This window comes from Schistocerca serialis, chromosome 1, assembly GCF_023864345.2.
Source record: "Schistocerca serialis cubense isolate TAMUIC-IGC-003099 chromosome 1, iqSchSeri2.2, whole genome shotgun sequence".
Taxonomy (NCBI): Eukaryota; Metazoa; Arthropoda; class Insecta; order Orthoptera; family Acrididae; genus Schistocerca; species Schistocerca serialis.
Window position 1 is genome coordinate 795,309,665 of NC_064638.1, and position 12,972 is coordinate 795,322,636.

At 38.9% G+C, this 12,972-nt stretch overlaps 1 protein-coding gene across 2 annotated transcripts in view; it reads left to right on the forward strand.

Moving 5' to 3' along the window:
• LOC126483753 (ER membrane protein complex subunit 1) overlaps window positions 1-12,972 on the forward strand; it is a 129,244-nt gene that overhangs the window by 96,159 nt on the left and 20,113 nt on the right. For both annotated transcript variants that reach the window (XM_050106900.1, XM_050106908.1), the window contains 3 exons: window positions 5,066-5,241; window positions 11,518-11,679; window positions 11,774-12,067. In XM_050106900.1, the coding sequence (XP_049962857.1) occupies window positions 5,066-5,241; window positions 11,518-11,679; window positions 11,774-12,067 (632 nt within the window). The remainder of the gene's footprint in view (window positions 1-5,065; window positions 5,242-11,517; window positions 11,680-11,773; window positions 12,068-12,972) is intronic.

A 12,972-nucleotide genomic window follows, 5' to 3' on the forward strand; every position in this document is an offset into this window, starting at 1 on the left:
GCAATGGTGTTAATAACATTGGTTGTAAAGCTTGACTGCTGGTATATCTTTATATTGAAAACTACAAATGTGAGTATAAAAACCTGAAAAAAATGTCATACTAAAAATCTAATCAGTCTTCTGCTTTTATTTAACTGGTGGTGTTTTCTGTACCATCCACAAAATAGAGGATGTGATTATATATCCATATCAAAATTGCTTCCCTGAGTCACTTTTGCTCAATACTCATGAATTTTGTTGACTTTCTGCTGTATGTAACTTCTAGAATGACTTCATCAGTGGATTCTTCATTGGTTCAGATTTAATTTCCTGAGTTTTAAGAATTGTAGAACAGTTGTTTCATTATTTTTGCAGTTGAACAAATGTTTCACTATAAAAACTTTTATTATATGGCACTATTGTAGTGTTGCAAATTGAACCTCGATCATGTCATGAGCTGAGAGGTCAGTACAACTCTTCCTAGTTCGACTCTTCCCAGTTCTGTATGGCATCAGTCTACGTTGACATTTATCAGTTGCTGCAGTCTTGATTTGTATATGCATGGTTTGAGACACTCTCTGCTGATAGTGTTGTAATGTTGTACAGACACGTTATCAGAAGTAAATAAGTAAGTAAACATAAGTGAGGCCGAGGGCCTGGCGCACCGGGCTTGGCGTACCCGGATTATATTTGGCCATTGGGTACACCATCTGTTTAGGTTGCGAGGTGACCCCTCTAGGCTGGCTGTAGAGGCACTTGTATTGCTCACTGTTTGATTACATGTGCTCATACTAAAGGGCTGTAACATTTAGCATAAGATTGTTGATGTTAATACATCTGCCTTAATGATAAGAATTGCATATTTCAAATTTAAATCACTAATGTGACTGTTACCTGCAACTAACAATGTGGTCCTGTATTGTTGTGTTGAATAAAGTCATGCCAATGATATTATCATTTCCTAATGCAGAACTGCATGCTCTGCATAATACATTGACTAGTTAGTTTTGCACGATTCTCAGGAAAATCTGGTGAATGATTGTAAAATTTCATCCTTAAAATTTTCAAGTTCTTGTTGTTGTGTTCTTAACTCATCTGAATGCATCTATGTGTGAAAGAGAACAAGTTTTGCTGCATTCATTTTATGTCTCATGCTTCAGCGCAGGTTGAAGGTCACTTGAATGAGCCTGTGGCAAACAAAATTTTTGTTGGAAGAGTGACATGTTATGCATTAACATTTTTGTTTTATTGCTTTTGAGAATATCTTTTTAGAACCAAAATAACAGAGGTAAAATGGATTCAATACAACTTGGTCTGTAATTGGCACAGATTAGTTGTTTGGGAAAGCAGAGGAGTAATGGTGGAAGTATCAGGTCTGATGGTCTAATGGTAAAAGAATGTACCTAGAAATGACCTAACTGAGAGAAAAGAGAGGTCATGGAATTGAATCCCAGGCATCCCACAGAAATTTTCAGTCTGTCTTTAATGAAACCTTCACCTCGCAGTGGTGTTAGGATTCGCTGGGAATGAATGACATGTTGTTGGGGTTCCACGTTAAACTGTGGGTTTCCTAATCCTTATTGGATAACTTAGGTAGATTCAGGACACACAAGTATCTGAAGTGGCATACAATTGACGGTCTAGCACCCAGCCATTGGGTCACATGCAATAATAATTATTTTAGTGGTGGAGGTTCCTTTGGAGGCAGTCACTTTTAGGAAGATGAAGTGTTCGGTTTAGTCATTCGACATAAATTGAATGACATTTAACATGGTCTCGTGTGCCTGATATAACAGGAATGGCTCTGATAGCTTAGTGTTGGCTAGGCTTCTCTGCTGAGTGCAGATGTTGGGCAGTTGAAGAAAGCCCAATGATAGTTACGACGACTTCTTCATTGAGGCTCGATTTCAATCAACAGTGGCTTGATTACAATCAATAGTGGGTGGTGTGGAGTACATGATTGCATCTCCCCAGAGGCAATGGCATGCTGAGTGCATGTTCCGTTGCTGGGTGGCTGGTGCTGCATCACCAAGTTCCCACGTTTCCTGGCTGTAGTGAGTGTTGCTGGTGTCGGTGACCCCAAGGACGTTGCGCTCTCAGGCTGGGAGTATAGTAGTCTTCTGTAAGCTCTCCAGCATGGCAGAGATAATTGGAACCTCCCCTCATACTCCTGGATGGTGGCCAAGTGCAGAGCTGATCCTGGCACCACAGAAGCTTAGACAGTAGGCAGCAGTTTGTGTCCTGGGTGTGGCAGAAGCAACTGCATCATTGGTGCAGAGTAGCATAAGCTCAACATCACATCACTGCCCAGCTATTCAACGATGACGGGCTGTCCTTAAATACTACTTTTCTGTGCTGGTTTCTGTTGTTTACTGTGACTAGTGTGCTACACCAAACTATATGGAATGTATCACTGACCTCCCAACTGTTATAACTGGATTGTGATGCTCCTACAGGCTTGTCACAGGTTGGCAGCAGTGTGGCCTGTTGCGAAGTTGCTGACCACACAGCCCCTTCACCAGCTGCAGCTGACTTTATCGTCCACTGGTTTTGTCAGGATGTTCTTCTGCTGGCTCCAAGACTCTAAAACTTTACACCTTAACACTGACTACTGAACACTTTCTGCGCCCATTTTAGCTCAGGTATTGCAGTGCGGTACTGTATATGAGAGAAGAAGCAGCTGTAGTTGCTAAAGAAATATAAAGTCATCCAGTGCCCAGTATCAGAATACATCTTAAATATGCTCACTATTTTTATATACTGTATTGAGCATATTTCATGACAGTACCTTTTCCGTGAAATGTTTACAAGACAATATTTGTCTTTTTCTGTTGGCTTCAGTCGTCTAGTGAAAGTATGATTCCACACTGCAGTTTCGTCGGCTGCAGAAATGACCTGGTTCAATGTGTTTGCCTCATTTTTGGTGCTTCAAATACCATTTCTTTGAATGTGGTTTCTTCTTGATGTTTATATAAAAAAAGTAGTAATTTATTTTTCCTGTTCACTAGCAAATATTTATAACGGCGACCTGCACATTGTTCCAGTGTCACACACACCAAGAGTTCACTGCCGACTGACTACGGTCAAAGACGGCTCCAGTGTCAAAGACATTTTACACAACACACAAGCTTCCACTTGTGACTAGTCTTCTCTTTGATATTCTTCGTCATATCTACTAATATTAATCAATATGCTGCCACTCTCAAAAACTATAAGTAAATTAGCATAAAATAAGGCAAATTACAATTCACAAAAAAAAAAAATATTCTGACAAAAATATAAAAAAACATTTACAACTTCCCTCATTCGGTATCGACAAATCCGGTAGAAAATAACACATCTCCCAGATCCATTACAGTACCACACATTAGGTACTTGATGGAGAGCATGTCCAACAATTCTTTTGTTTCTTTTTGTTTGATTTTTAGTTATATGTTTATGAATTTCATTTCATTTCAATGTTATTTGCTATTGTTTATTATCTTTTTTAATTACAGATTTTCCATGTTTATTATGTAGACCAGTGGCACGTGCACTTACTTTCCAAAAATTCGTGGTTTATGTTGTCGTTCTTTATTAAGTTAATTGTGGAGGTAGTAGGGAATAAATTGAATCCTCAATGATATTAAACTGTACCCTCAGTTACATGTTATTGGATCAGGAATAGCGATAGTGCCTTTGGTTTTTTGCTTAAACATTAAACCTCAATCATTCTTCGTTCTTTCCTTCCATACTGAGTAGGACATTATTTTCTAACCTATCGCTTCCCATGAGTGTTGATTAGAGTCCTAGAGATTGTAATGCTGCCTGGACATAAATGTTACAAAGATGAATTGTCAGAAAAGGATCTCATTGGTATCTTTGTTAATAGATTTCAGTTAGGTCATTATTTGAAGTGAGACATATCTAACCAGCATTATGCTTCTATTAGTGATTTAGCCATTGCAGCAGATTTAAGTAAGCTTTTGTGCAAAAAGTGTGAATGGCTTTCTCAGAGTAACCCATGTTTGCTTTTTGTGTGGGCTCTGAAGAGAGAGGGAGGAAGTAAACCTGTAAGACATCTGGCCTGTTATATGATCACATGCTAGTGTCCTGTATCAATGCAGCAACTAGGCTCTCTTCTGCAAATACAGCATTAGGGGGGAATCAGTTTGTTATGGGCATTTTGAACATCTAAGCTGCAATTTAGTGTTGATAATTCAATATTGTGGCCAGCTGTGCTGCATACAATAAGGTGTAGTGATTAGCATCTCTGGCAGGCATGCTAGTTCAGATCCAGCCACCTGCAGTTATTTGTTATGCAGTATTTATCATTTCTGGAAGGTTCTTGAAATTTCTTGTGCTGGTAATGGTTGCGTATTCTGGAATATTCGATGTTTATATAAATAGCAGCACTCTATGTTCAGGAGTTCAGCTTTGTTCTATCTGTAATTTCGTGTTCAGGTAGCATTATCACTTTTGAAACCTTTGACAGAAGATTAATGTCTTTACTGACAGGGATCCAGTAAATTACAAGAAGTAGAGGAAGGGTCTGTTTCATAAATCGTTCGCTGTCTTATTTTATTTATTTTTGTTAGTATCACATTTACACTAAAATCTTTACTGGATTGATACAAAAACATATTGAAAATGTGCAAAGAAAAATTATATGGATTTATTGTGTGAGCAAAGAAATTTTACTGAGATGTTGAATGACTGTGAATTAAACACACCAGAATACTGTAGTGCATCATATTTAAAATTCCCATCAAAATTCTGGAAATCTTTCTATAAAAAAGCAGAACCCATTTTGTCTATGTACGTATTGGGAAAGAGATTGCAATGTAAACAAGTAATGACAACATACTGTCTGATAATGTAATGTAATTCTAAATTCTAATGTAATTCTAAATGTAATTCTAAAAACAGTTCCTGACATAACTTTATCTGTAAGTACTCAATTTTTAAGAATTCATTGATTCGAAGTTGTAAATTCCATATTCTGTATCACAGGAGAACATGTTTTTTAGTATCTTGTGAGTGTTCAGTTGTAATGTCACTATCAATGTAAGTAAATGTTATACTTCTTTTTCTGTAACACTTCAAGCTGGCTCACTGGGGATGTTTGTGCATCGTCTCATAAGTCAAACACTTCAACTGCGGAGTTTCATTATGACCCTTCTGGGATTTGGATCACCACCATCAGCTGGACAAAGGGCAGGACTTGTGAGAGATGAATTCAACCTGCATAAAATAATTGTTGTCGTCACATCTGTTGGAAAGGTTTGTTTTTGTTTAGGTATCAAAATCTGATTCTATTCTTTTCTCTGGCGGCTTTGATCTCATAGTTGATTAGAAAAGAAGTTTCAGTTAAGACACATCTTTGAACAAAATTAATAAATGTGAGAATTTTTATGATTCATAGTATCCATTTGGCAATTAACTTATATTTTAATGTAAAGCTACATAAAATGTTCACATTTGTTAAAAGATATATAAAATATCCCAAGCCTTTTGCTGATATTTTATAATTTTCATTTTGAATATATGATAGTAACCCATGAAAGCTATATGGTAATAAATGCTTGGTATTTTGTAAACATAGTACTAATTCTCCTGGAAATATTGCTGTATATTTTGTTATAATTTCTACTGTCTAAAGATAAAAGTAAAATGAAATTACGTGTAATATGTGGACCTATTTACCAGAACTGAAATTATGATAGTTCTACCACTACCATTAACTAAAGAGGAGGAGGAGGGAGAGTAGAGGGAAATGTAATTTAGCATTGGCATGAGAAAGCAAAGAATGTGTTAAACAGAGCATGTGCTCATGTGAAATAGACATGACAGGTATTACTGGAAGTACTAACTACATTGCATGTTTAAAGGAATTCCTTCAAGGGCCTCATCAATGATTACACAGTATTATCAACTGGTGTATATTTTTTGCAATCTAGAAAATAGTATTCATATACCACACCTACACACCTAACATTATACAAGAATGAGCTTTCATGCCTACTGTATTGAAAGACAAGACGCTGTGTAAGAGGGGAGGAAGGGGGGGGGGATGGAAAAGGAAAGAAGCAGTCTTGGAGGAAAGGAAAAGACCAGTAGATGTTTTAGCAGAGAGCTGTGCACAGTGAAAGTAATGGGGCCTGAATTGGGTGGAGAAGTGGTAGAACGGGGGGGGGGGGGGGGGGGGGGGGGGCTGGTAGCGGTTGGGTGGAGGTCATCGAGGCAATAGGTTATTGTAGGTTGAGGCCAGGGTAATTTCAGGGGCTGACAACGTGTTGTAAGAATAACTCCCACCTTTGCAAGTAAGAAAAGCTAGTGATGGAGAGGAGGATCCAGATGGCTCTGATATTGAAGCAGCTATTGAAATTGAGCATGTTGTGCTGAACTGCATGTTTTGCCACTAAGTGGTCAATTTTTCTGTTGGCTACAGTTTGGTAGTGACCAGACATCCTGATGGACAGCTGTTTGGTTGTCATACCAGTATAAAAAGCTGTGCAGCAGAGTTGGTATATGACATGGCTGCTTTCACAGGTGGACTGGCCCATGAGGGGATAGGACAAGCCTGTGACAGGACTGCAAAGGAAGTTCTGGGTGAGTGGATTGGGCAGCTCTTGCATCTGGGTCATCTATAGGGATATTATTCCTGTGGCAAGGAGTTGGGGATGGGAGTGACATAGGGATGGACAAGGATATTGCGGAGGTTGGGTGGACAACGGAACACCGCTTTAGGAGAGATGGGAAGGACCTTGGGTTGGATGAAAGATAATCTAACCCCTGACAGAGGATGTGGTTCATATATTCCAGTACAGGGTGGTATTGGGTGATAAAAGGGACACTTCTTTGTAGCTAAATCTTGGGGATGATTTGAGGATTCCGTGTGTGTGTGTGTGTGTGTGTGTGTGTGTGTGTGTGTGTGTGTGTGTGTGTGTGTGTGTGCGTGTGTCTTTAATTCAAAAATATTTAAATTCTACCAAAGCTTTCCTGCAACATTGGTAAAAATAATCATCATCTCCAAACTGTTCCTCTGCTATATGCGGTACACAATGCTGCAAAATGTGCTTCTACATTAAGTGTTTCCTTGTGCGCAAAACCAGGACCACAACTAACCATGAAAAACACATCTATACCACATCATCCTATCCTCCTTACTTCACTGTTGGCACTACACATGCTGGTAGGTAATATTCTTCAGGCTTTTGCCAAATCTAAATCTTCCCATTGGGTTGCCACAGGTATAGCTTGATTCCCATTCTACATAATTCTTTTTCAGTCATCCATTATCCAGTGGTTCTTTACGGTATTGTTAAGTATTCTACATCTACATCTACATCTACATTGATACTCCGCAAGCCACCCAACGGTGTGTGGCGGAGGGCACTTTACGTGCCACTGTCATTACCTCCCTTTCCTGTTCCAGTCGCGTATGGTTCGCGGGAAGAACGACTGTCTGAAAGCCTCCGTGCGCGCTCTAATCTCTCTAATTTTACATTCGTGATCTCCTCGGGAGGTATAAGTAGGGGGAAGCAATATATTCGATACCTCATCCAGAAACGCACCCTCTCGAAACCTGGCGAGCAAGTTACACCGCGATGCAGAGCGCCTCTCTTGCAGAGTCTGCCACTTGAGTTTATTAAACATCTCCGTAACGCTATCACGGTTACCAAATAACCCGGTAACGAAAAGCGCCGCTCTTCTTTGGATCTTCTCTATCTCTTCCGTCAACCCGACCTGGTACGGATCCCACACTGATGAGCAATACTCAAGTATAGGTCGAACGAGTGTTTTGTAAGCCACCTCCTTTGTTGATGGACTACATTTTCTAAGCACTCTCCCAATGAATCTCAACCTGGTACCCGTCTTACCAACAATTAATTTTATATGATCATTCCACTTCAAATCATTCCGCACGCATACTCCCAGATATTTTACAGACGTAACTGCTACCAGTGTTTGTTCCGCTATCATATAATCATACAATAAAGGATCCTTCTTTCTATGTATTCGCAATACATTACATTTGTCTATGTTAAGGGTCAGTTGCCACTCCCTGCACCAAGTGCCTATCCGCTGCAGATCTTCCTGCATTTCGCTACAATTTTCTAATGCTGCAACTTCTCTGTATACTACAGCATCATCCGCGAAAAGCCGCATGGAACTTCCGACACTATCTACTAAGTCATTTATATATATTGTGAAAAGCAATGGTCCCATAACACTCCCCTGTGGCACGCCAGAGGTTACTTTAACGTCTGTAGACGTCTCTCCATTGATAACAACATGCTGTGTTCTGTTTGCTAAAAACTCTTCAATCCAGCCACACAGCTGGTCTGATATTCCGTAGGCTCTTACTTTGTTTATCAGGCGACAGTGCGGAACTGTATAGAACGCCTTCCGGAAGTCAAGAAAAATAGCATCTACCTGGGAGCCTGTATCTAATATTTTCTGGGTCGCATGAACAAATAAGGCGAGTTGGGTCTCACACGATTGCTGTTTCCGGAATCCATGTTGATTCCTACATAGTAGATTCTGGGTTTCCAGAAATGACATGATACGCGAGCAAAGAACATGTTCTAAAATTCTACAAGAGATCGACGTAAGAGATATAGGTCTATAGTTTTGCGCATCTGCTCGACGACCCTTCTTGAAGACTGGGACTATCTGTGCTCTTTTCCAATCATTTAGAACCCTCCGTTCCTCTAGAGACTTGCGGTACACGGCTGTTAGAAGGGGGGCAAGTTCTTTTGCGTACTCTGTGTAGAATCAAATTGGAATCCCGTCAGGTCCAGTGGACTTTCCTCTATTGAGTGATTCCAGTTGCTTTTCTATTCCTTGGACACTTATTTCGATGTCAGCCATTTTTTCATTTGTGCGAGGATTTAGAGAAGGAACTGCAGTGCGGTCTTCCTCTGTGAAACAGCTTTGGAAAAAGGTGTTTAGTATTTCAGCTTTACGCGTGTCATCCTCTGTTTCAATGCCATCATCATCCCGTAGTGTCTGCATATGCTGTTTCGAGCCACTTACTGATTTAACGTAAGACCAGAACTTCCTACGATTTTCTGTCAAGTTGGTACATAGAATTTTACTTTCGAATTCAATGAACGCTTCACGCATAGCCCTCCTTACGCTAACTTTGACATCGTTTAGCTTCTGTTTGTCTGAGAGGTTTTGGCTGCGTTTAAACTTGGAGTGGAGCTCTCTTTGCTTTCACAGTAGTTTCCTAACTTTGTTGTTGTACCACGGTGGGTTTTTCCCGTCCCTCACAGTTTTACTCGGCACGTACCTGTCTAAAACGCATTTTACGATTGCCTTGAACTTTTTCCATAAACACTCAACATTGTCAGTGTCGGAACAGAAATTTTCGTTTTGATCTGTTAGGTAGTCTGAAATCTGCCTTCTATTACTCTTGCTAAACAGATAAACCTTCCTCCCTTTTTTTATATTCCTATTAACTTCCATATTCAGGGATGCTGCAACGGCCTTATGATCACTGATTCCCTGTTCTGTACATACAGAGTCGAAAAGTTCGGGTCTGTTTGTTATCAGTAGGTCCAAGATGTTATCTCCACGAGTCGGTTCTCTGTTTAATTGCTCGAGGTAATTTTCGGATAGTGCACTCAGTATAATGTCACTCGATGCTCTGTCCCTACCACCCGTCCTAAACATCTGAGTGTCCCAGTCTGTATCTGGTAAATTGAAATCTCCACCTAAGACTATAACATGCTGAGAAAATTTATGTGAAATGTATTCCAAATTTTCTCTCAGTTGCTCTGCCACTAATGCTGCTGAGTCGGGAGGTCGGTAAAAGGAGCCAATTATTAACCTAGTTCGGCTGTTTAGTGTAACCTCCACCCATAATAATTCACAGGAACTATCCACTTCTACTTCACTACAGGATAAACTACTACTAACAGCGACGAACACTCCACCACCAGTTGCATGCAATCTATCCTTTCTAAACACCGTCTGTACCTTTGTAAAAATTTCAGCAGAATTTATCTCTGGCTTAAGCCAGCTTTCTGTACCTATAACGATTTCAGCTTCGGTGCTTTCTATCAGCGCTTGAAGTTCCGGTACTTTACCAACGCAGCTTCGACATACTCAAATATATAGCGAAGTATGAATACAATAACATGAATTGCATCATTTTCAAAAAAGCAGGAGACATTTGTCTGACATTGTCTTATCATTCTGCTTGGTAGAGGATACATAATTTCCATGTAAAACCCACAGTGGCGTTTCTGTGTGTTTCGTGGCAGTGGTGCAGATTTCATTACAAAGCTAAGAAAGTATACAGTGACCCTTCTCACAAAATGAAATCCAGGAAAATGATCGCTTATAAAGTAGTCCGACAGCTATCTCTAGGCTTGGACCAAATAAATAAGGCTTACCACAAAATACATTAAACCAAGAGAATAAACCATTACCTCTGTAAATACCAGAAGTAGAGAAAGAAAATGTCTTGATAAGTGCACAGTGCATCAGTACCTAGGTGGACCTAGTCCTTGTATCAAACGGAATGGGTGTATTATATCTGATAAGGAATTAATCAGCATCTCCATTATCAAATACACTGATGGGAAAACAGATCACAACAACAAAAACTAATTAATGCAAATGAAAGTTAAGAAATATGTTTGTCTAGGTAACATATTTAAGTGATTAACTTTAGGAGATAACAAGTTGACGTAACCGTGAGATAAGCCATTGCAAATGTGAAATGGTGGTACATTAGTAACCGGTGTAACCACCAGAATTTTGAATGCAAGCATACAAATGTGCATGCATTGTGTTGCACAGGTAGTGGATGTCAGTTTGTTTGGATGAAGTTCCATGCTTGCTGCACTTGGTAGGTCAATGCAGTTAATGCTCTTTGTGGATGATGCTGATGTTGTCTGATAATGCTTCGTATGTGTTCAATTGGAGCCTGATCTGTTGGTTGAATACGCCAAGGCAACATGTTAACACTTTGTAGAGCGTGTTGGGTTATGACAGCAGTGTGTGGCCAAGTGGTATCCTGTTAGAAAACATGTCATGGAATAATGCTGTTCATGAATGGGAGCACAACAGATTGAATCACCAGACTGACATACAATTTTGCTGTCAGGGACTACAGAGAGGATTTTCTTCAAAATATATTATCAAAGTAACAAAATTAATTCTTACACACTTAATAACTTCCTTGTTACACATAGAAGAATATTTAAAACTTTGTTTTTTGATGAAAATGTTGAACAATGGAAGAGAGAGGGGGAAATGGATAAAGCTATGAAGATCTTTCCAGTACCTGACAATCATTTTTCATTACTTTTAACACTGTTTTTATGTTCTTGTGCAGTAATGACAATACAAATGGAAGTTTTTTTATACATATCCAGAAATAATGTTGAATCAAAGATCAGTACTAATTTGCAGGTAAACCACAAGAATTTATGCTAAAAGATATAATATCCATTCATTTCTGCTGGGCAGTTATAAATTTTAGTACAGAAATCTGTAAATAATACAGTGTATGAACTGAGTGAGGTGACTTTTCAACAGGTGTTTGGAATTGATAATTTAAGTGGTGAAATCATTTGGAAGCGATACCTAGAAGATGTGACTACTTTCACATCTCCAAGCCAGCCCATGCTGCTGTTTGTCCAGAGAACAACACGACATTTCCCTTATCCTGCACAGTGCGCTCTTGTTGCAAAACATAAGGTTTGTTACTGTTATAACAATACAAATACAATGATAACAGTCTTAGTTGTTTTAGAATAATTATAAAAACTGAGACTTTTTTATGTGCATGCAGGTTACAGGAGAAGGTGTACTGTTCACCTTCAACCCATTCAGTGGTCAAGGAATGGTTAGTAATGATGGCATACAACTGCTTGGCTACCGTGTGCGTCAGGCACTCTTGCTTCCAGTTAATGATGAAAACTTTCTTCGAGCATTGTTACTGTTTGATGAGAAGGAGAAATTACATTCGTATCCTGACACTGGAAAACAAGTGGCAGCCCAGATTGCGCACACAACTTTCTTATTCACAGCGGAGCCTAACACTGGCACTCTGACAGGATATTCTCTTGGATTCAGCACAGCTGAGGTATGTTGTCATTTAGTATTGGGTAAAGTTCAGAAGTAAATTTTATATTATTTTATTAAACATTTTGAATTACTTAGGCTAGTATTGCTTAATGCAACAATCTACAAAAATCCTTCCAGTTTGTGACTAATAAAACCATCTCAGTACCATGGTCAACTACAATTTTTAGGCACCTTTATTAGACAATATTGTAAATCAGGAAATGAAAACTGAGTACAAGTAACTTCCTGATTCTACCATTCTTTTTATCAGGTAATGTGGGACAGAAATTTTCTATTGTGTTAAAAATCACACTTAACAATAAATACCTTATCCCTGTTTTGTCATACAGTTTTGGAAACAGTGTCAGTGATTGCATATGTCTTCAGGCAGATGAAATGTATTGCAGGTAGAACCAAACAAAAACTGAGTCATATGACTACATCATGATATGGAAAGGAGCCTCATTGATATAATGAAACTTTACTGACAGCTGTGATATTGTCTTATGAAAAGATTGCATTTAAATACAATCCTGAGACAATATTTTGAAAGAATTATGCCAAGCAAAAGGCCTAGAGGAGCCTGTCATGAAAACAATGTGAAAATATTAACAGCAGTGTATAAGCCAACTTTAAATGGGTAGTGGCTGTTGAGGAGCCAAACAGATGCAACTGATGCTGTAGCAAAAATTTCTATTTCACACGCAGATTTACTTTAGTACCTGTTTTTTGTGTAGATCTGTGAAGAAGTAATTGTATCAGTGTATTTTACTGTATGGACTAGTCTTTACTAACTTCCTCTAAGTTTTTGAAGTTTTTCTGCTGATCGAATAGTTCATCATTTTTTGGGAGTGCATCTAGAGTATTACAGACTCTTGTACTGATATTTCGGCTGACAACCTTTCAGCCATTCTTAAAGTTAGT